At 40.6% G+C, this 21,851-nt stretch overlaps 1 protein-coding gene across 4 annotated transcripts in view; it reads right to left on the bottom strand.

The window, feature by feature from the left end:
• The window catches only part of PTPDC1 (protein tyrosine phosphatase domain containing 1), a 108,936-nt gene that overhangs the window by 35,269 nt on the left and 51,816 nt on the right, over positions 1–21,851 (bottom strand). For all 4 annotated transcript variants that reach the window (XM_033236703.1, XM_033236702.1, XM_033236705.1 and 1 more), the window contains exons 3-4: positions 2,586–2,757; positions 161–241 (exon numbers count right to left, since the gene is read on the bottom strand). In XM_033236703.1, coding sequence (XP_033092594.1) covers positions 161–241; positions 2,586–2,757 — 253 coding nt within the window. The remainder of the gene's footprint in view (positions 1–160; positions 242–2,585; positions 2,758–21,851) is intronic.

A 21,851-nucleotide genomic window follows, 5' to 3' on the forward strand; every position in this document is an offset into this window, starting at 1 on the left:
TCAACATTATTAATTACTCTCAAAATCTTAATTTCTCATTTGAAATACACCTTTCACTGCCTATTGTTAAAATGAAAGCACTTTTTCACTTGAAAACAAAGGCAATGAAAGAACAAACACATGAATTTCCTCACTCATGTATGCACAATACAGCATTTACCTGAGGAACTGATCAATGATGTGGTACTTCTCCAGGAGCTCAGAGGATGGGCGGGCCATGGCCAATATATTATCAGTGACCCTGCAAATGGGTGGAGGGACTGGTGAGATGTGCTGAAACCTAGGAAGTTCCAGCCCAAAGAGATATTCCAGCCCTGAGCGATGATTTTTTTTCTATGATTTCAACAACTCTGTTAGAATATTCTTTTTTTGTGTATAAATTTTATTTGAACAGGTAATACAGTTTCATGGTTCAATAAAATCAAAACAATACACAAAAGTATGTACTAAAATGTTTGCTCTTACCTGTTTTCATCCACTCCATTCAGTTTCTTCCCCATATGTAGTCATTTGTATTAACTTCATGGTTATCATTTTAGTGTTTCTTTTTGCAAATACAAGCAAATATGAATATTTATTCTTATTTCTCTGCTTTTTTTTGTACAAAAGGTAGTGTAGTAAAGGCACTGTTAGATACTTTGCTTTTTTCTCTTTAGGTTAATTTTTAAATTTTTGATAGTTTTTGGGGTACAGATGATTTCAGGTTACATAGATGAGTTCTTTAGTTGTGAATTCTGAGATTTTGGTGTACCCGTGTAAGAATATTCTTATACAAATCTGGCTTCAATTTTGGCTGATTAGAGCGCTAAGAAACTCCAGCTTCTTAAATCCCTGGAAAAAATTCCAGGACATAAATTATTTGTGGATTCCAGCAAAGTATTTTCAAGGACTCTCAAGAGATTCCAGTGGACATGATGGAGAAAACCCAGCTGGTGGCGAAGGTAACAGTCTGGATTGTTACTCAATGGGTAGTGACTTATAAGAGGAGGGACAACTGGGAGATATTTTTAGTTATTCAAATATCTGAATCTTAGTTACCTAAGGTGTTAAATGGGGATAATAATGCCTGTCTCACAGGGTTGGTGTGAGAATTCAATATGATGTGGATGTAAAGCCTTTGGCACAAATCCTGACATGCAGTTATGAATAAATACTGAGTTACTGTAATTTGGCGACAAATATGGGTTCCAGAGTCAGTAGGGCTTGGTTTCAAATGCTGGCTTTTTTACTTTCTAGCTTGGTGGCAAATTACTTGGTCTCTCTGGAACTCAATTCTTTCATCGATAAAATGGCATTAACAGCTCACAAGAGTTTTATGACAATAAAAGATGTTAGTATGAAAGCATCTAGCACACTGACTGGCCTACAGCCAAATGGATATTTACTGAATGAATGAGTGGGCAGATGCCCAATAAATGACTATTACTCTTGTCAGGCCTCTGGGCTCTGGCTTCACTCTGTTCTGTTCAAATTTCTCATCAGTGGCCTGATGAGATATATAAGGTAAGTCTGTTGGAAGTTGTGGGTCATATGAATCTCAGGGGAATAACACAGACTGGCAGGACAGGATCCAAAATGACACCTTTCCCTCTGAAAGAAGGCAGGTGGTTTAACATGGGACCCAGGTGAAAAAGACTCACAGGATTTAGTCAGCAATAAAGCAAAAATACACAAATGACCTAAGCTACATTATTAGAAATGTTCTTGTCGGACTATGAATGTTTCCTTCTTCATACTATTAGTATGATAGTGATGGACCAGAATATGACCTGTGGCAAACAATAATGACAGTGGACCCCAGACTATATCACTACAGATGTACTGAGCAAACCCAACATGAAGAAGTACAGGTTGTAAGGTGGATAAGCCAGTTGAAAAATATCTAATTTAAACATGGGTTCTTGATGTATAAAATAATTCACTATTAGAATTAACAGTGAATTCCTCTAAGTATGCTTCAAATGTGATTTATCAGAATTTTTCAGATGTTACACCAAAAAGGTGTATTTGACTAGTTTACTGTTTATTAAAAAGCAGTATGATTAAAGAACAATATTAATTGCACTTACACACCATAAAAAAAGCAAATATCTTCTGTTTTCTACCGAGCTGACAACTTGTACCACTTTTATTAGGGTAGACTGAAGAGTATTTGTATGAAAATGTGACTTTTCATATAGAATATAGGAATAACATAAAAGCTAAAGCTTACTTGCATGAAACTGAAAAATTCCACATGTATCTCATAATCTTCTCAAATTTATAGCTGAACAGTTTTATGATTTCTAAACATTTCTGATATTTAAGTGCTAATTATTCATTTCTTAATACACTTTATATATATCATTTCACTTACTTAAAAAATCCCTATGGTTTTGGTTTTATTATTTCCACCTTACAGATAAAGAAACTGAGGGTCAATAGGCCAAGAACACACAGCTAGGGCAAAGCCAGACCTGACTGGCAAAGTGAGGTCCTGACTTCAAAGTCCCATACTGCTCCTCCCACACTTCAGGGCTCCTGGCTCACACAGAGCCTCTTTCCTGTATCCGACAGGGCTATGAAAGACCAACAGGATCACTCACCAGGATGAGTAAACCCCTTTAATGGCTTGTTCCTGCTCACTCCAGCGGGCTGGATTCTCATACTTGCAAGCTCTACCACCACACGCCATGGAACACGCCATGTGTCCAGGAATGACATGCCGTAAACGCTCTCCTACTTTTGTGTACTTTGGTGTTGGACGTTCTAAATTTCCTAGAACATGTAAGGAAAGGAAAATTCAAAATTCCACTCTCCAAATGAAATTGTAACATGGGAAACAGCTTCCATTTTATCTCAGGATGGCAGATGACAAGCCAGTGCAAAATCGCCTTCATCTTGTCAAGAAAACAAAACTGTTTCCTCGTCAAAGTGACATATATCTCTTAATGACACATACCGGCAATTAGGAGGAAGAAACTGTAAAAACAGATGTTTTACAAGAGAATGAGTTTTGTTCAAACCTATATTTTTAATAAAAAAAACAAAACATTTGATCATTTTATATCCTCTTATATATTCCCTAAAATACTTAGCATAACAGACAGCAAAAAGTATAATACAGAATAAACTTCCAATATTTAAAAAGGTATAAGCACAACACAGCCGATTCCCATTCCTCAAACTTACATACAAAGGTATGGCAATCTATAAGAAGAAAGAGACCTTTACTTTTTCTTTCGGGGAAAGTTGGGTTTCCCTCTGCATGGCTGACTGAGGAAACAGCCACCATCACCTGGAGAGAGGACGAGGACAGAAGCTTCGTGGCAGAGCCAGAGCCCAAGCCAGAGCCCCGCCGGGCCTGCTGCAGCCGCAGTACTGGGTCTGAGGTGGAGTGCCGGCGGCCCTGGAGAAAGGAGCTGAGGAAGTGCACGGCTGAGGGCCGCCTGGTTGCATCCTGCACCTGCATGGCACTGGGAGGCAAGAGCCAGAGGCAGGGAAGAGTCAGCCCCACTTACTCAGTGAGGAACTTTCACTGAGAGCAGGGAGCATTGCATCGTTCTGTATGATCTAAGAGCCATTCAGATTGGCTGACTGGTTTCCATGGCGACGAACAAAGAAACTACTGATTCCCACTTAGATCTGAACAGGCAAAATCCAATATGAACAGACTGCATTTTGGACAAATTGTTCAAATATAGGGAAGAATAATATAAATTTTAAATATATTGATTACTAAATTTTGTTTCTCAAATGCACTTAAAATATCTAACCACTCAAAGAATTACTCCCCAAAATATTGTAATGAATTTAGAAAACTGTCTTCATGATGCAAAAACTGTCTTTTAAATACATGTTAAAAGGCTTAAATTCTGTTATTCCTTTCACAATCTGTCTCTGGATATTTTGAAAAAAATTACCTTTCTACTCCTCATTTGAATAGTGTAGAAAAAAGTTAATTGTAATAAAGTGGGATATGCTGGATACCTTACAACATTATCAAAATATCATCCAGTTTTTCATAACCAAAACCACTTCTATTTTTTCTTGGTAAAACTATTAAAGAAATACTTGGATTAAAAATATATATTTTTAGAGATGATATATCATTAGAAGACATTTAACTTCAAGTGTTCATTTTCAGAATATGAAAACCCAATTCTTAGTTATGCCTCTGTTGGACAGTTATAGTAGCCATGCTTCTCAAAAACTCAAAACATCATTCTCTGCCTTTTGTTGCAGTGAAGGAAAAAAGAAGCTTCAATAATGTCTTGGCAGAGGCATATAAAGAAAACTCACTAAGTATCACATTTTTAAAGGAACTAGATGAGGGGGAGGTTGCAACTTGAAGATAAAGGATATAAAGAAAACAGAAAGTGCAACAACCGCTAATGTACTCATTGTCCGCCTCCTCCCTTGTTAATGTCACGCTGTGCCCTCGCTTGCTCACTCTCTCTCTACACAAATGGTATTTCAGATGTGTGTGCACAGAAACAAACTACTGCACTGCCACAGATAAGGCTATTTTCTTTTCTTTTAACGATTACTAATGCTATACCAAGCTCCCTTTAAAATGCCACCCCCATCTCCCCAATAATGTGCACTTTTGTCAAATAAGACAATGACACAGAATTCCAGTTTGGTGTTCAAATTCCTACTCTATGTGTAGTATTATGCCTTTGTTATTTAGAATACAGCCATGGAAGAAAGCACAGCTTTCCTGTCAGAGGAATTACATGAGGATTATTCTAGGCAAGGCCCTCAGGACCCTCAGGGCAACACAGAAACAGCAGTTGCACAGAGCTCTGCATGACAGGAACATGAACTTATCCGCAGGAGGCCCTAAATGCTCAAACTAAGGAGTTGTGTATTTGTTATCTGAGTAAGAGGGAGTCTAAGAATATTTCTGAGCAAGTCTGTGCTTCTGAGTATGTGGCACTCCAGAATGTTAACTTAGCTCTTGAGAGACAAGAGTGGTGAGCTTTGCAGAGACAAGTCCATGGCCTGGAGAACCAGTATCTGAGGACATCTACAGAGAAAAGTCAAAAGTAACTGCTTTCAACTACACTAAAAATGAACACTAATTTCATTAGATAAGGGGTAGGGGTAGGACTTATTTAGACCAAGCTAAGGAAGGGATGGATGGTTTATAGATCACCTCAAGAATAATCTCTGTGGTGAAATCTTGAGACCTGGGTTGACCTCAAGTAAACGCAAAATGACTGAGCTGACCCCAGTTACTGTACAGCCAGTGACCCTGTGTCAATGTCTAAGGAAGTCAAGCCTAATGCAAACAGGATTCTGCAAGGTGAAAGCAGTCGTTTCTGCATGCTTGCTCAGTGTTCCCAACAATGAGGTGTTGTGAATATACCTTGCATTGATGTGGCAGATGAAGAGAAATGTACCCACCTCTGGACACGAGAACCAAACTTAGAATAATATGTAAGGAACCAAATGAGATACGGATCATGACAAATATGAAGTCAGTCATAATAAACACAACAAAGAAACCCAGTAAAATGTACCAGTGAGTACTGAGTCTTTTCTTCCTTAATTTCTATTTTTTTTTTTTTTCTTCTTCCTTAATTTCTACAAGTGGGCAGGTAAAACACTGAAAAGTGAGATCTAGAACACCAAGAACTGGTAATTTCCTTCTATACTCAAGATTTCAGAAAGGGCTCATTACTTCCTAAAGTCATAGAACAATAGGCTGAGAATGCAGTGGGTGCCTGGTGGGTGTGGGAGGCCCATCTATCCGCATTCTTAAGTCCACGGAGGAGTCACTTCCAGGAATTTGCTGTACAGCTGAATTTCCAGCCTCGTGCTCTCCACTTTTTGTGACAAGAGGCTCACTTTGCACAAGGGAACTGACTATTCCACTGTTAGACAGCTCAAATGTTTTCTTTCTTTCCGTCTTTAGAGATGGGGATCTCACTTTGTTGTCTAGGCTGGACTTAAACTTTTGGGCTCAGGGGCTCCTCCTGCCTCAGCCTCTTGAGTAGCTGGGACTACAGATGCCTGACCTCATGCTGGGCTTCAAATGTTCTCTAGTGCTGAGTTAAAATGCATTCTATAAACATTGGTTCTGGTTCTTCCCACTAAAAATAAAGAATAAAGCATCTCTTTGTCTTGAAAGATTTTCAAATATCCAAAGACAGAACTTTTCAAATATCCGAAGACAGAACTTATCCAAGACTTTCCCTATTTCTGTTTTTCAAACATTCCCAGGTATATGTAATTGTTTCCGGATCTTTCACTATAATATCCCTTCTTCTGCGGGCCCTTCTTAGCTAAACCTCCAAACCAAGGTGACTACACCTGCCATCTCCACGTGTCACAGGTTTCATCCTCAGCCTCCTCAGCTCTGGCCTCCGCCTCCACTCTCAAATCAAACCGCTCTTGCTATGGTCTCTGATGATCTACCTCAAGGTGGACTCTTTAGGGCTTCTATTTGGCTGTGCAGCAGCATACAACACAATTGAACACTTTAGTTTTAATAAAAAAAAAATTTTAAGACAGCACCTTGCTCTGTCGCACAGGCTAGAGAGCAGTGACGTGATCATAGCTCACTGCAGCCTTGAATTCCTGGGCTCAGACAATCCTCCTGCCTCAGCCTTTTTGGTAGTCAGTAAGACAAGTGCCTGCCACCATGCCTGGCCCATACATTTTTTAGAATATTTTATTTTTTTACTTTGAATCAATGCCAAACTTACAGAAAAGGTACAAAAGAGCACAAATAATATTTTTCCTTGGCTGGGCATGGTGGCTCATGCCTGTAACCCCAGCACTTTGGGAGGCTGAGGAGGGCAGATCACCTGAGGTCAGGAGTTAGAGACCCACCTGACCAATATCGTGAAACCCAGTCTCTACTAAAAATACAAAAATGAGCTAGGTGTGGTGGCGTGTGTCTGTAGTCCCAGCTACTTGGGAGGCTGAAGCAGAAGAATTGCTTGCACCCGGAAGGCAGAGGTTGCAGTGAGCTGAGATTGCACTACTGCATTCTAGTCTGGGCGAGACTGCAACAGAGCGAGACTGTCTTAAAAAAAAAAAAAAGAATATTTTTCCTTGAATTTTTTTACAATAACTTGCAGAAATACTGCCCCACTATGCCAAATAATGTAGTGCATATTTCCCATAAAGATATTCTTGAAAATTACCCCAAATCAGAAAATTATGGTTGATATATTACTACCTGCCCTCTGTTGCTCAGACCTCAGCCTCACTGATTACTCCAAAAATGTTCCTTACAGTAAAAGGACATGTTGTATGTAGTTGTCCTGTTTCTTTCACCTATTTCACACTAGAACAAGTTCCTCAGTCTTTCCTCGACTTTGATGACCTTGACACTTTTGAAGAGTATAGGCCAGTTACTTTGTAGCAATCTCTCTCAATTTGGGCAAGCTGTTTCTTCGGGATTAGACTCAGAAGCCCTTGCATTTACTAGTAAAGAATGATACCGGCCGGGCGCAGTGGCTCAAGCCTGTAATCCCAGCACTTTGGGAGGCCGAGACGGGCGGATCACGAGGTCGGGAGATCGAGACCATCCTGGCTAACATGGTGAAACCCCGTCTCTACTAAAAAATACAAAAAACTAGCCGGGCGAGGTGGCGGGCATCTGTGGTCCCAGCTACTCGGGAGGCTGAGGCAGGAGAATGGCATAAACCTGGGAGGCGGAGCTTGCAGTGAGCTGAGATCCGGCCACTGCACTCCAGCCTGGGCGACAGAGCGAGACTCCGTTTCAAAAAAAAAAAAAAAAAAAAAGAATGATACCTAGAAACCGATGTCTGTGTGTTAGGTATGCTCATTGCCATTAGAGTGTTACTGCTGCCAGTCCTCTCAGTGGACAGAGCTAAAGCATATGGATATTATACACAAGCACACACATTACCACACTTTACATCTCTATTTACTTCCGTATGTAGGCATATATACATATGGAAAAACCAAGAGTTTACCCTGATACTACCAGTTCCAAGCCAACACCACAGAATTCCTCTAATTTCCACCCTTTCCACAACTGTACCTATAATTATAACTCTGTGAGAAGCCTGGGTACCATAATCTTTAATATATTTACCTAAGTGACCAAGCCCCCTACATGTAACCAGTCTCCCATCACTGCCTCTGCTCCCTCCTCCATGTGGATGCCTCTCTTGTCCCATCTGGACTTTAACACATATGCCAAGCTGCTGCTGCCACCCACCTGGGTAGATGCTCTCCTCACCCTGCCTATGTTCCAATATTCCATGTAGGGTCACCCTGCCACACGGAGCCCTCCCAACCTGACCCATGTTCTGATGCCCGGGAACATTCTAACACCCCGGGCCAGGTCACTCTCCCACACAGGTGTTATCTGGCTCAGGCTTCATCACTGCTGGTCTGCCCTCCCATATGGATTTCCTCCTCACCCTGGTTGGCTTCTCCCAAGTGCCCCTGCTCCACCCCATCTGTAGGTCAAAGATTCTACACTTAGGCAAGCCAAGAAGACCAGAAGCTATTATTCTTGCTCACCTTGCAAAGCAGGGGGATCACTCAGAGAAGTGGGCTGTTGTCCCTGCCTCAAGCTCCAGAGACATGGCTAGTAGACTTCATCCAGAAGGAGAAGCAGGGCTTAAAAACAGAGAATTCTGAAGCTTTCCCCCTACAAAACTATCTTTACCTGAAACACAGCATGGGGAAGCTCAATCCTAGGATGCTTTCAAAAACAATGGAGGCTTTGGTTAAGCAGTTATTAACGAGTAGCCTCATAGCTTCATGAGAGCAATAAGCTGAACTGTAGTCACACAAGCTTGCCAGAGAGAACCAAGGAAAGAGACAACTAAGCCCTCTCATGGAGTATAAGCAAACCTCAAGACTGACTTCAAAAACGGCCACCACCCAAACTTAATTAAATCAGATGGTAGGGCAACAGACGACCCAGGGCTTTGTCAAAAACAACAGAGTGATCAGCAGGTAATTAGTGGAACCCAACAGCTGGTGTGCTAACAACTGAGAGAGACAGTATAACAGAGCGATGTGTGGAAGAGAGAAAGAGTGCCCCGCTAAAAAAAAACATTGTCTTCTCAGGGTGACTGTGTTTGCTTGGCCAAGGCCATGCCCTCTTAGGAGTCACATCAGAGGCTTCAAACTATGAAGAAAAAAAGACTAGTCCATCACTAAGATAGTCTAGCCAAGTCTCTGACCAAATAGACAAGCAAATAACAACAAAAACAAGCCTGGGGAGGGAAGAGTATCTAGAGGTGCTAAAAAATATTACCTAAAATGTCCAGTTTTCAACAAAAAGTATGAGACATGGAAAGAAAGAAAAAAGTATGACCCATACCCAGAGAAACACACAGTCAACAGACACCCTCCGGCGGAGGGGCCAGGCATCGGGTATACCAAAGCCTTCAAAGCAGCTGTTACAAATATGCTTAAAGTCCTAAGGGAACCCATGTTTAAAGAAGTAAAAGAAGCTATGATGACACTGTTTCATCAGACAGAGAACACCAATAAAGAGATGGGAATTATAAACAGGAAGCAAATGGAAATTCAGAAGTTAAAAAGTACAAAAACAATGAAAAATTCACTTGAGGAGCTCAATAGAAGATTTGAAGTGGCAGAAGGAAGAATTAGAGAACCTGAAGACAGACTGATAGAGATTATGCACTCTGAAAAACACAGAAAATAAAAAATGGACAGAGCCTCACAGAAATGTGGAATACCACGAAGTGAACCAACATACACCTCATAAGTGAACAGAAAGAGAGTTTAGAGACGAGTGGAAAAAAACTTTTAGAAATAATGGCTCAAAGCTTCCCAAATCTGATGAAAAACATTAATCCACACATCCAAGAAGTTCAACAAACTCTAAGTAGGATATACACAAATAGATCCATGTTAAAACACATCACAGTAAAAATGCTCAAATGGAAAATGATTCCTTGTGTACAAAGAAACCTCAAAAAGATTAATACTTTACTTCTCATCAGAAACCATGGAGACCAGAAAGTAGAGGAATGACATATTCAAAGTGCTAAATATTAAACTGTCAATCAAGAATCTTACACGCAGCAAGATTATCTGTCAAAAATGAAGGGGAAATAAAGGAATTCCCAGGCAAACAAAAAGCAGAAAATTTGTTGCTACCAGACTCAGCTTATAAGAAATATAAAGGAGGTTCTTCAGATTAAAAGCAAGTTATCCAAGACTAATGTGAATCCATGTGAAAGAAAGGACACCGGCAAATTACAACAGACAGTATGTATTTAAATGAAATGTCCCAAGGAGGCAAATTGACAGGGACAGAAAGTAGATATAGTGTTTGCCAGGGGGACTAGGGTGAAAGTGGAATGGGAACTGACTGTTGGGATATTGTGAAATACATGTTTGGTCTTGGTCCCTGTTTCTTGGCATACAATTCCTGAAATCCTTGGAATCTCCAAGGTGATATCTTTTTATATGTTAATAAGTTGACTAGTAGCTGTCAGTCCCTATGCAGCTTCAGGATGGGGGCTGGCCATTGGAAAGACCAAGGTAGGATTACGGTGTTGGGACTTTCAGCACCAAATCCAGCTTCTGGGGAGGGGAGAGGGTTGAAGGTTAACTTGATCAACAATGGCCAGTGGTTTAGTCAATCATGCCATATGTTGAAGCCTTAATAAAAGCTCAGAAGGTCAGGGTTCAAAGAGCTGAAAACATGGAGGTTGCCGGAGGGTGGCACACTTGGGGTCAGCATGGATGCTCTGTGCCTCTTCCACCATACCTCACCCCTTTGTATCTCTTCATCTCCATCCTTGGTAACAGCCTTTATAATAAATTGGTAAATGTGTTTCCTAGAGTACTGTGAGCCACTATAGCAAATTAATGAAACCCAAAGAGAGGGGTGTGGGAACCCCAGTTTATAGCCAGTCAGTCAGAAGCACAGGTTAAACAAACTGGGGCTTGTGACAGGCATCAGAAGTAGGAGGCAATCTTATAAGACTGAGCTCTCAACCTGTGGGATCTGACGCTATCTCTAGGTAGATAATGTCGGAATTACATTGGAGGACACCCATCTGGAGTCCCCTGCATAATTTATTGCTTGTTTGGTGTGTGGAAAAAATCCCACACATCTGGTGTCAGAAACGTGTTATGAGAGTGTAGCAGGGGAAACTGAGTTTGCTTATTCCTCTATATTCAGACGTGCTAATTGGTAGAACGTTTCTTTTTGGTCTGATGAAAATATTCTGGATTTAAATAGTGTTGATGACTGCACAGCCTTAAGTATGTACTAAAAACCAATGACTACTTTAAAAGGGTCAATTTTATGGTATGTGACTTATATCTCAATAATTTAAAAAGGGCAAATACTTTGAGTGGGCATTTCTCCAAAAAAGATGTAAAAAGTTTCAATAAATACTTGAAAAGATGCTCAACATCACTAGTCATTAGGGAAATGCATATTAAAATTACAATGAAATACCACTTCATACCTACTAGGATGGCTACAATCAAATGTCTGATAATAACAAGTATCAATGAGGATGTAAAAAAAAAATGAGAGCCCTTATCTACTGCTGGTGGGTATATAAAATGAAGCAAACACTTTGGAAACTGATCTGGCAGTTCCTCAAATGATTAAACAGAGTTACCAAATGATCCAGTTCTTTCTTCCTAGGTAAATACCCAAGAAAAATGAAAATATATATCCACATAAAAACTCAGGTTTTATTATTACTCATAATAGCCAAAAAGTGAAAAGAGTCCAAATGCCCACCAGGAGAATGGATAAATGGAATGTGGTATATCTACACAATGAACAATTATTCAGCCATAAAAAGGAAGCAGCACTGACACATGCTACAACATGGATGAACCTTGAAAACATTATGCTAAGTGAAAAAAGCCAGTCACAAAAGGCCACATATTTATATGGTTCCATTTATATGAAATGCCCAGAAAAAATGAAATCTATAGAGACAGAAAGTAGTCTGATGGCTCCTGGGGTTAGGGAGGAGGGAAAGAACAAATGGCAGGCGGTGCTTGCTAAAGAGTACAAAGTGGCCGGGTGTAGTGGCTCACGCCTATAATCCCAGCACTTTGGGAGGCTGAGGCAGGTGGATCACCTGAGATCGGGAGTTCGAGACCAGCCAACCTGATCAACATGGTGAAACCCTGTCTCTACTAAAAATACAAAATTAGCTGGGTGCGGTAGCATGAGCCTGTAATCCCAGCTACTTGAGAGCCTGAGGCAGAAGAACTGCTTGAACCTGGGAGGCGGAGGTTGCAGTAAGCCAAGATTGTGCCACTGCACTGCGGCCTGGGCAACAAGAGTGAAATTCCGTCCAAACACACACACACACACACACACACAAAAACACAAAACAAAACAAAACAAAAAAGCACAAGGTTTCTTTTTGGGATGATATCCAAAGATGATATTCCAAAACTGACTGTGGTGCTGGTTACATAGTTCTTTGAATGTTCAAAAAACACTGGATTGGTACTTTAAACGGGTGAATTATTGATAATGACACCTCAAAGAAGTTAAACGAAATTCTCCCTTTCTCCCTCCTTCCTGCTCTCCTTTTCTCAATAAAGCAAAAAGCTATAGGCAGACTTCTGGTTCTGTCCAGGTAGAGTTGCCCCATTCCTCATCCTTACGACTTAGAAACTCTGGACACAATAGAACAGATAAACATAGGAAGACTCTGAGAGGGAGAGACTGTCTAAGGACCTCAGGACTTGAGGAACAATATGGCTGTGAGCTACCTGGGATTCTTTATTGCCTCCCATATATCCCCAACAGGGTGCTGCAGAAGCCTTCAACTCAGAACAAGCTATAAGAAAAGCCTGTCCCCCTTTGCCAAAGGTCTGTGGAAAATGTGACCTAACAACTGAATATATTTTTGGCAATACCCATGCTACTCCAGTTAAAAATGCCATATCGTCTTCCAAGCCCCAGTTTCAGAGAGGATGGAGAGGGAGCTGATCATCCATCAAACACTCCTGCTCTGCATAAGTGGAATCAATCTACTTCTCCCATCAGGTGGTGTCAGAGGGATAAACATGGATCTCATCTTCTACTGTGTCTAGAAGGACCATGTGGTGCTCTGCTTCCCTCACTGGGTGGTTTTGGGGCTGATTAGGGAGCTAATTTTCCATACCCCAACTGGAAAAAGCAGGCGGCATTCTGATTCCCCTTCTGGGTGGCGGTGGTGACCTGAGGAGAAAGATGATTTCCCCCTATCAAGTAGAAATGGGCAGTGCTTCAGTTCCCCTGACAGGCTGGTGTCATTGGGGTCTATCTGTGAGCTGCGCCTCACACAGCAGCAACCAGTCTTAACAGGGTGGTTTGAAGTGGGATTAGTCAACACCAGGCTCACCACCTGCCTCTACGTCAGTGGGACCCAGTGGGGACTTGAACCTTTGTTCTCACCCATCATCAAGGATACTGAACAAAGCTGTGCAAGTGGGGGCCTGTAAACCCTCTACTTTCCCCCAAACTTTAATCTTAGCGAGGCCCAGTGGGGAGACAAATCTCCACATTCAATTTGTGTCAACAAGACTGAACAGTGTAGTGGGAGGAAAGGCTAGTTGGTATCCATGTACCTGCCGCCGCTGCCCCAAGCAATAGGGGAGCTTCAAGGGGAGTGGAGCCTTCTCACTCATTTGCCATCAATGAAGCAGAATGAGGGGGTGTGAAGCAGGATAGTCAACATTCCCATTTCCCAATCCCCTGGTGTCAGTGGGGTCCAGTGGGGAGCTGAACCCCCAACTCCACCTGGTATGAGGAGGAAAGAGGTGGTGGGAGGTGGGAGGGTTGGCATTACACTTCCCATCTTGTCCTCAGGGGACCACAGGGCCCAGCCAGGAATGAGCTTCAGTCACACCTCGCAGAAACAAAGCAGTGTGAGTTGCTTCTACTTCTTCCTAGGTGGCAGTGGGGTCCAGATTTGTTTTTTTTTTTTTTTTTTTTGAGACGGAGTCTAGCTCTGCAGCCCAGGCTGGAGTGCAGTGGCCGGTTCTCAGCTCACTTTAAGCTCCGCCTCCCGGGTTTACGCCATTCTCCTGCCTCAGCCTCCCGAGTAGCTGGGACTACAGGCGCCGCCACCTCGCCCGGCTAGTTTTTTGTATTTTTAGTAGAGACGGGGTTTCACCGTGTTAGCCAGGATGGTCTCGATCTCCTGACCTCGTGATCCGCCCGTCTCGGCCTCCCTAAGTGCTGGGATTACAGGCTTGAGCCACCGCGCCCGGCCAGATTTGTTTTTTCTCATGTTGCTGATCTTATCCCCCCGACTCAAAGGCAAAATGACAGTGCAAGGCAATGTCCCGCTTTCACTACAAAGATGTCAAAGAGAACTGGTGAGGGAGGTGAAATCCACTTCGTCATCTGGACTGAGGCAGTGTTTCTAATCACCCAACTTTTGTTGGGGTGGTGTCAGTAAGGCTGAACAGGGAGCTGGGCATATACACTCACCTGGCTCCTGGGCAATGCTTCAACTGGAAGACTGCCTGACAAGCAAGAAAAAAAAGGACCTAAAATGTACAGAATACAGCTGAAAATCACTTGTCATACCGATAATTAGGAAAATCACAACTTGAATCAGAAGAAACAATCAACAGACATTAAAATGGAGATAAATGATATGCTGAAAATTTCCAATAAGGACTTTAACTATAATGTGTCTTGGCACTGATTCCTAGAATAACTGGAATCATACAGAGAATGTTCTCTGCCCACAATGAAATCAAACTAGAAATCGATAACACAAAGAAAACAGGAAAAACTCCAAAGACTTGGAAATTAAACGTCAAACTTATAAATAAATCATAAGTCAAATAGGAAGTCTCGAAGGAAATTACAAAACACACAGAACTGAATCAAAATGAAAATATATCAAAATATATATAAGACGCTGGTAAAGCAGAGATTTGTAAGAAATTTCTATCACTTAATGCTTATGTTAGAGGAGAGGAAAGGTCTCAAATCAGTAATCCAGATTTCAACCTAAGTAAACTAGAAAAATGAGAGCAAAACACACACAAAACAAGCATTGGACAGATAAAAATAAGAACATAAATCAGTAAGATTAAAAACAGGAAAACAACAGTGAAAATCAGTGATATAACAAGCTGGCTCTGTGAAAAAAAAAAATGATAAACCTCTAGCAAGACTGACAAAAATTTTAAAAAGACACAAATCACCCATATCAGGAATGAAACAGGAGCTATCATTGCAGATCTGGCATCCATTAAAGGATAACAAGGAACTAATACAAACAAATTAGAAATCATTGATATAAATTTGACAACTTAGAAGAAATGGATCAACTCCTTGAACACTGCCAACTACCAAGACTCAACCAAGATGAATGAGACAACCTGAACAGTTCTATAAAAATTAAATAAATTGAATTAATAAACAAAAAGTTCCCCAAAAGAAATCTCCTGGCTTAAACGACCTCACTGGAGAATGCTACCAAACATTTAGAGAAGAATGGGCACTAATTTTCCACAATGCCTTCCAGAAAAGAGAAGAGGAAGGAACATTTCTCACCTCCTTTTATGAGGCTAACATTACCCTGATACCAAAAGCAGATAAAGAGTACAAAAAGAGAAAACTATAGTCCAACATCAATCCTGAACTTAGGAAAAAAATCCTCAACAAATATGAGCAAATAAAATCCAGCAATGCATAAAAAGAATTATACACCACTACCAAATGAAATTTATTACAGGTACGGCTGGTTTAACATTAAAAAATCAATCAATATAATCCACCACACCAACAGGCTAAAGAAGAAAAATCATATGATCATATCAATTAACACAGAAAAAGCATTAGACAAAAAAATTCAACACAGACTCATGATAAAAACTCTCAGCAAGTTAAGAATGGAGGGGAACTAATTCAACTTGTTATGGAAAACTTACTGCTAACATCATACTGAAAAGTAAAAGACTGAATGCCTTCGCCCTACGATCAGGAAGAAGGCAAAGATTCTGCTTTTGTGACTTCTGCTTGGTAGAAGCTTTAGGTTACTATGATAAGGCAAGAAAAAAATAATAACAGCATATGAATTGGAAAAGAGGAAACAGAACTGTCCTTATTTGTAGACATGATTGTTTATGTAAGAAAATCCCAAGGAATCACCAAAAACTTCCCAGAATGGAAAGTGAGTTCAGCAAAGTAGTAAGGCATAAAATCAACACACCAAAATCAATTGCATTTCTATACACAAACAAAAAACATGTGGAAACTGCATTTAAAAACACAACACCTAGGCCAGGTGTGGTGGCTCATGATTTTAATCCCAGCACTTTGGAAGGCCAAGGCAGGCGGATTACCTGAAGTCAGGAGTTTGAGAACAGCCTGGGCAACATGGCAAAACCATGTCTCTGCTAAAAATACAAAAATTAGCTGGACGTGGTGGCAGGTGCCTCTAATCCCAGCTACTCAGGAGGCTGAGGCAGGAGAATTGCTTGAACCTGGGAGGCAGAGGTTACAGTGAGCTGAGTTCATGCCACTGCACTCCCATCCTAGGCAACAGAGTGAGACTCCATCTCAAAACAAACAAACAAACCAACCAACCACAATACCAGTTAAAATCACCCCAAAGAAAATGAAATACTTAAGTATAAACTTAAAACATGTATGAATCTGGCCGGGCACGGTGGCTCATGCCTGTAATCCCAGCACTTTGGGAGGCCGAGGTGGGTGGATCATGCTGTCAGGAGATCGAGACCGTCCTGGCTAACACGAAGAAACCCCATCTCTACTAAATAATACAAAAAATTAGCCAGGTATAGTGGTGGGTGCCTGTAGTCCCAGCTACTTGGGAGGCTGAGGCAGGAGAATGGCGTGAACCCGAGAGGCAGAGCTTGCACTGAGCCGAGATTGTGCCTCTGCACTCCAGCCTGGGTGACAGAGCAAGACTCTTGTCTCAAAATAAATAAATAAATAAATAAATATATAAATCTATATGCTGAAAATTATAAAATTCTGATGAAAGAAATCAAAGATATAAAAAACAGAGAAACATGTTGTGATTATAAATTAGAAGACGCAACAAAGATGGCAATCTCCTCAAATTGATTTACAAATTTAATTCTTATCAAAATCCCAGTAATATTTTTTGTTGACATAAATAAGCTTATTTAAAGTCACAGGTCCTAAGATGATCTTGAAAAAGAGGGTAAGTGGGAAGAACCACTCTCTCCAATATTAAGGCCTATTACATAACTACAGTATTCATGACAGGGTAGTATTGGTGGATGGACAGATATATTAGATCAGTGAAACCCAACAATGAATCTACAAACACATTCACATAGCTTCAAGGCACTAGGATAGATGAAAAGTTCTGCAGACTTGACAGCAAAAGTGTAATCCATAAAAGAATAATTGGACCTCATGAAAATTAAAAACTTTTTCTCAGAGAAAGATCATATGAAGAGATAGAAAGGTAAGTTAACAGAGTGGGAGAATGTATCTGCAAAGCACATATCGGAGCAAGATCTAATATCTAGAGTATATAAAGAACTCTTAAAACTCAAGAGTAAAAAAAAAAAAATTAGTGGATAAAAGACACGCACGGATATGTAAAAAGAGTATATACAGATGGCAGATAAGCACATGAAAAGAGGTTATCATTATTAGCCATTAACGAAATGCACATTAAAACCACAAAAGACACCACTATATAGCTCTAATGGCTAAAATAAATACTGATAAAACCTAATGCTGGTGAGGATGTAGAGAAACTTGATCACTCATACATTGCTGGTAGGAATGTAAAATGGTACAACTACTCTGGAAAACAGTTTGGCAGTTTCATATAAAGTCAAACATGCAACTATCATATGACCTAGAAAGTAAATTCTTGGGTATTTATCCCAAAGTAATAAAAAATCCATCTACACACAACAATCTGTACACGAATGTTTACAGCAGCTTTATTAATAATAGCCCCAAACTAGAAAGAATCCAGATACCCTTCAGTGAATGAACTGATAAACACACTGTGGTACATCCATACCACGGAATACTACTCAACAATAAAAAGGAATCAACTTTGGTACACACAACAACCTGGATGAAACTCCAAGGAATTAGGCTGACTGAAAAACGTCACTCCTAAAAGGTTACATACTGTGTGATTTTATACACATAACGTTCTTGCAAAGACAAAATTATAGAACTGGGGAACAGATAGTGGTTGCCACAGGCCTGAGTTTTGAATGTAGATGGGTTTGACTATAAAGGAAATAGGAAGGATCCTGTGTTGATGGAACTGTTCTGTATTTTCACCATAACAATGTCAATATCCTGGCTGTGATACTATTATTACACAATAGTTTTTCAAGCTGTTACTATTGGTGGAAATTGGATAACGGGTAAATACGATCCCTCTGTATTATTTCTTATATTTGCATGTGAATGTACAATTATCTCAATATTTTAATTAAAATGTATATATAATCAAGGAGAAAGAGCCATACATAAAGCCTAAGCAAGGGTCATCTAGCAGAGGTCAGGGCAACACAAGGAAGGCAACTAGTAAGGTGCATGGCATATGCTGTGGGGCCTGGCAGGGTATGAGCCCTGTATGGAAAATACAGCTGAGTTGGCTGATGGCCTGGCAGGGTTGAGAGACTGGTTAGGAAAAGGAGGACCGAGTAAACAAGCAAACATACTGGGGATAATAAGAGCCAGGTTTTTCATTCTTAAATAATTATAAATGGGAACAGCTATAAAGATAGTGTAATATTGGAGTAGAATTGAAAGTATTGGCCGGGAATGGTGGCTCAGGCCTATAATCCCAGCACTTTGGGAGGTCGAAGTAGGCAGATCACTTGAGGTCAGGAGTTCAAGACCAGCCTGGCCAACATGGTGAAACCCTGTCTCTACTAAAAAAATTAGTAGGGCACAGTGGCGGGTGCCTGTAATCCCAGCTACTTGGGAGGCTGAGGCAGGAGAATTGCTTAAACACAGGAGGCGGAGGTTGCAGTGAGCAGAGATTGTGCCACTGACTCCAGCCTGGGTGACAGTGAGACTCCATCTTTAAAAAAAAAAAAAAAAAAGAATTGGAAGTACCAAAGTGAACTTGTGGTTTTCAATATATATAGACAGAAACAGAAATATACAGAATACAAGTTTTAACTGAGCTGGTCCACTTATATGCAGATTTTTATCAACCAAAAGGGACTGAAAATACGGTATATGCAAGATGCAACACCCTTTAGCATGGGTGGGTACCACAGAGGAGACTGTGAGACTTGAGTATGCATGGATTTGGTATACTGGGGGTGGGAGGGTCCTGGAACCAATCCCCTGTGTACAAGGAGGGATGAATGTACCTGTAAAAATGGACAGATACTTATGTATGTGTATAAACACGTATTTCCTAGCTCTGTCCCCTAAAAGGGGTTGGGAATCATGATATTCCAGTAGTAGTGAGCATACCAGATCTTGGTTTCTAAGTACCATTCCCTACTAAAAAGAACCAAGGTTCCTTGAAGAAATGGCTGATTTCTGGGCCAGGGCAAGAAAAGAATAAGATGAGCTGGAATATCTTGCTGTGCCAGAGAGTGAGGAATACAGGAATGGTGGGGACACGTAAAATGGACATTGTAAACAGCTTGAAGGGGTTCTTACTGTCCAAATATGGAGAAACTGGAGCATCCAAATAAATCATAGTAAAGGATCACAATCCACTGAGCAAAACAGGAATCCATGCTAAATAAATAAACAATTGAACAAGTAAGAACAGGAAATTCTTCCTTACACTAGAATGCCAACTAATAAAGACAGAAGGAATAATGAAATTAGAAAATCTCCAGTTATTGGAACGTTGGGCAGGGGAAGAAAATCTCCAGTTACTATCACAGTGATAATTAATTCAGGCAAGAAAGAGTAATAGATGCTAAAGCTGTTAGGTAAACGTTGGATGTGGAACAGGATATTTACGTAGTCTGAAAGCATCTCTCCTTAAAATATTAATTATGAGGGGAGAAAGAATAACTTATAATGGATAAACTTTGGCAGACACCGCTTTACTGATGTGATCAAACTAAACATTACCAGTGATGGGGCAAAACGACATCTTGTGCTATCTGTGATCCTTCTACCAAAAATGCATAATATCAGTCTTATCATGAGAAAACAGCAGACAAACCCAAATTGAGGAACATGTTACAAAAAAAAAAATTTGTAATCTTAAAAAATGTTAAGGTCATAAAGGTCAAGAAAGGAGTGACTAAGGCCTTTGAAAGGGATTTAAAAAACATTACCAGAATCATTTTCCTATTAAAGGATATTATTGGGACTGCTGACAAAACTTGAATGGGGGTCTCTGGGTGAATAGAATGTAGGAGTTCTTTTGTGTGCTTTTCTTGTACGATTACTGTAAGTTTGAAATTATTTCAAAATAAAAAAATTAACATCACAAAAAGCAAGACAATCATACAGCCTGGGCATCCTGAGGCAGGAATATAGCACTGCCCATGAAACAGTCTTGCCAATTAAAAAAAAATCTGACTAGACTCTACATCCATCTACCAATTTATAGAAAATACCATGTCAATATAATCAGCAAAATACAGATTGTGGCAAACTGCACAACGCAAAAATCCTGTTTTCTTCAACAAATAAACTGTAAGGAAAAAGAGACAGAGGGAAAAGCCCAAGTTTAAAAGAGATTGAAAGCTGGGCATGGTAGGTCATGCCTGTAATCCTAACACTTTCAGAGGCTATGGTGGGTGGATCACTTGAGGCCAGGAGCTTGAGACCAGCCTGGCCAACATGGCTAAACCCTGTCTCTGCTATGAAAACAAAAATTAGCCAGGTCTGGTGGCGCATGCCTGTAATCCCAGCTACTTGGGAGGCTGAAACATGAGAATCGCTTGAACTCAGGAGGCAGAGGTTACAGGGAGCCAAGATCATGCCACTGCACTCCAGCCTGGGAGAGAAAAAAGCAAAGAGATTGAAGCTAAATAGCAACCAATTACAATGTATTGATTTTTTTTGAATCCCAATTCAAACAAATTATACACACACATGATATATATAAATATATCTATGGTATATCTATAAGACAATTAGAAAATTGAACACTTTAGATATTTGATGATATCAAGCAAATACTGTTGATTATTTGAGGTATGGTAGTATTGATGTGGCTTATTGTTGTTATTATTATTATTATTTTTGAGATGGAGTCTCACTCTGTCACCAAGGCTGGAGTGCAGGGGTACTACATGATCTCGGCTCCTTGCAACCTCCACCTCCTGGGTTCAAGCAATTCTCCCGCCTCAGCCTCTCGAGTAGCTGGGATTGCTGGCACACGCCACCACATTCGGCTAATTTTTTTGTACTTTTAGTAGAGATGGGGTTTCACCATATTTGCCAGGCTGGTCTCGAACTCCCGACCTTATGATCCACCCAACTCAGCCTCCCAAAGTGCTGAGATTACAGGTGTGAGCTACCGGGCCAGGCCAATGATGTGGTTATTTAACAAATAAAATGATGCGATGCCTCAGTTTGCTTCAAAGTAATACAGATGCAGGGAACTGAGAGAGAAGTGAGTGGCTGAGATTGTTAAAACTGGGTTATGGTACATATTTGAGGGATGATGCATACAGGGGGGATGATACAAATATGGGTATCTTTATTTTATTCTGTATACTTTGGTGTTTGAAATTTTCCATAATAAAAGTTTTTTTTTTTTTTTTTTTAAATGGCCGGGCACGGTGGCTCACTCCTGTAATCTCTTTGGGAGGCTGAGGCAGGCGGGTCATTTGAGGTCAGCACTTCGAGACCAGCCTGGCCAACATGTGAAACCCCATCTCTACTAAAAATACAAAAATCAGCTGGGTGTGGTGGCACACACCTGCGGTCCCAGGTA

This window comes from Trachypithecus francoisi, unplaced genomic scaffold, assembly GCF_009764315.1.
Source record: "Trachypithecus francoisi isolate TF-2019V2 unplaced genomic scaffold, Tfra_2.0 Lachesis_group16, whole genome shotgun sequence".
In the NCBI taxonomy this organism is placed as follows: Eukaryota; Metazoa; Chordata; class Mammalia; order Primates; family Cercopithecidae; genus Trachypithecus; species Trachypithecus francoisi.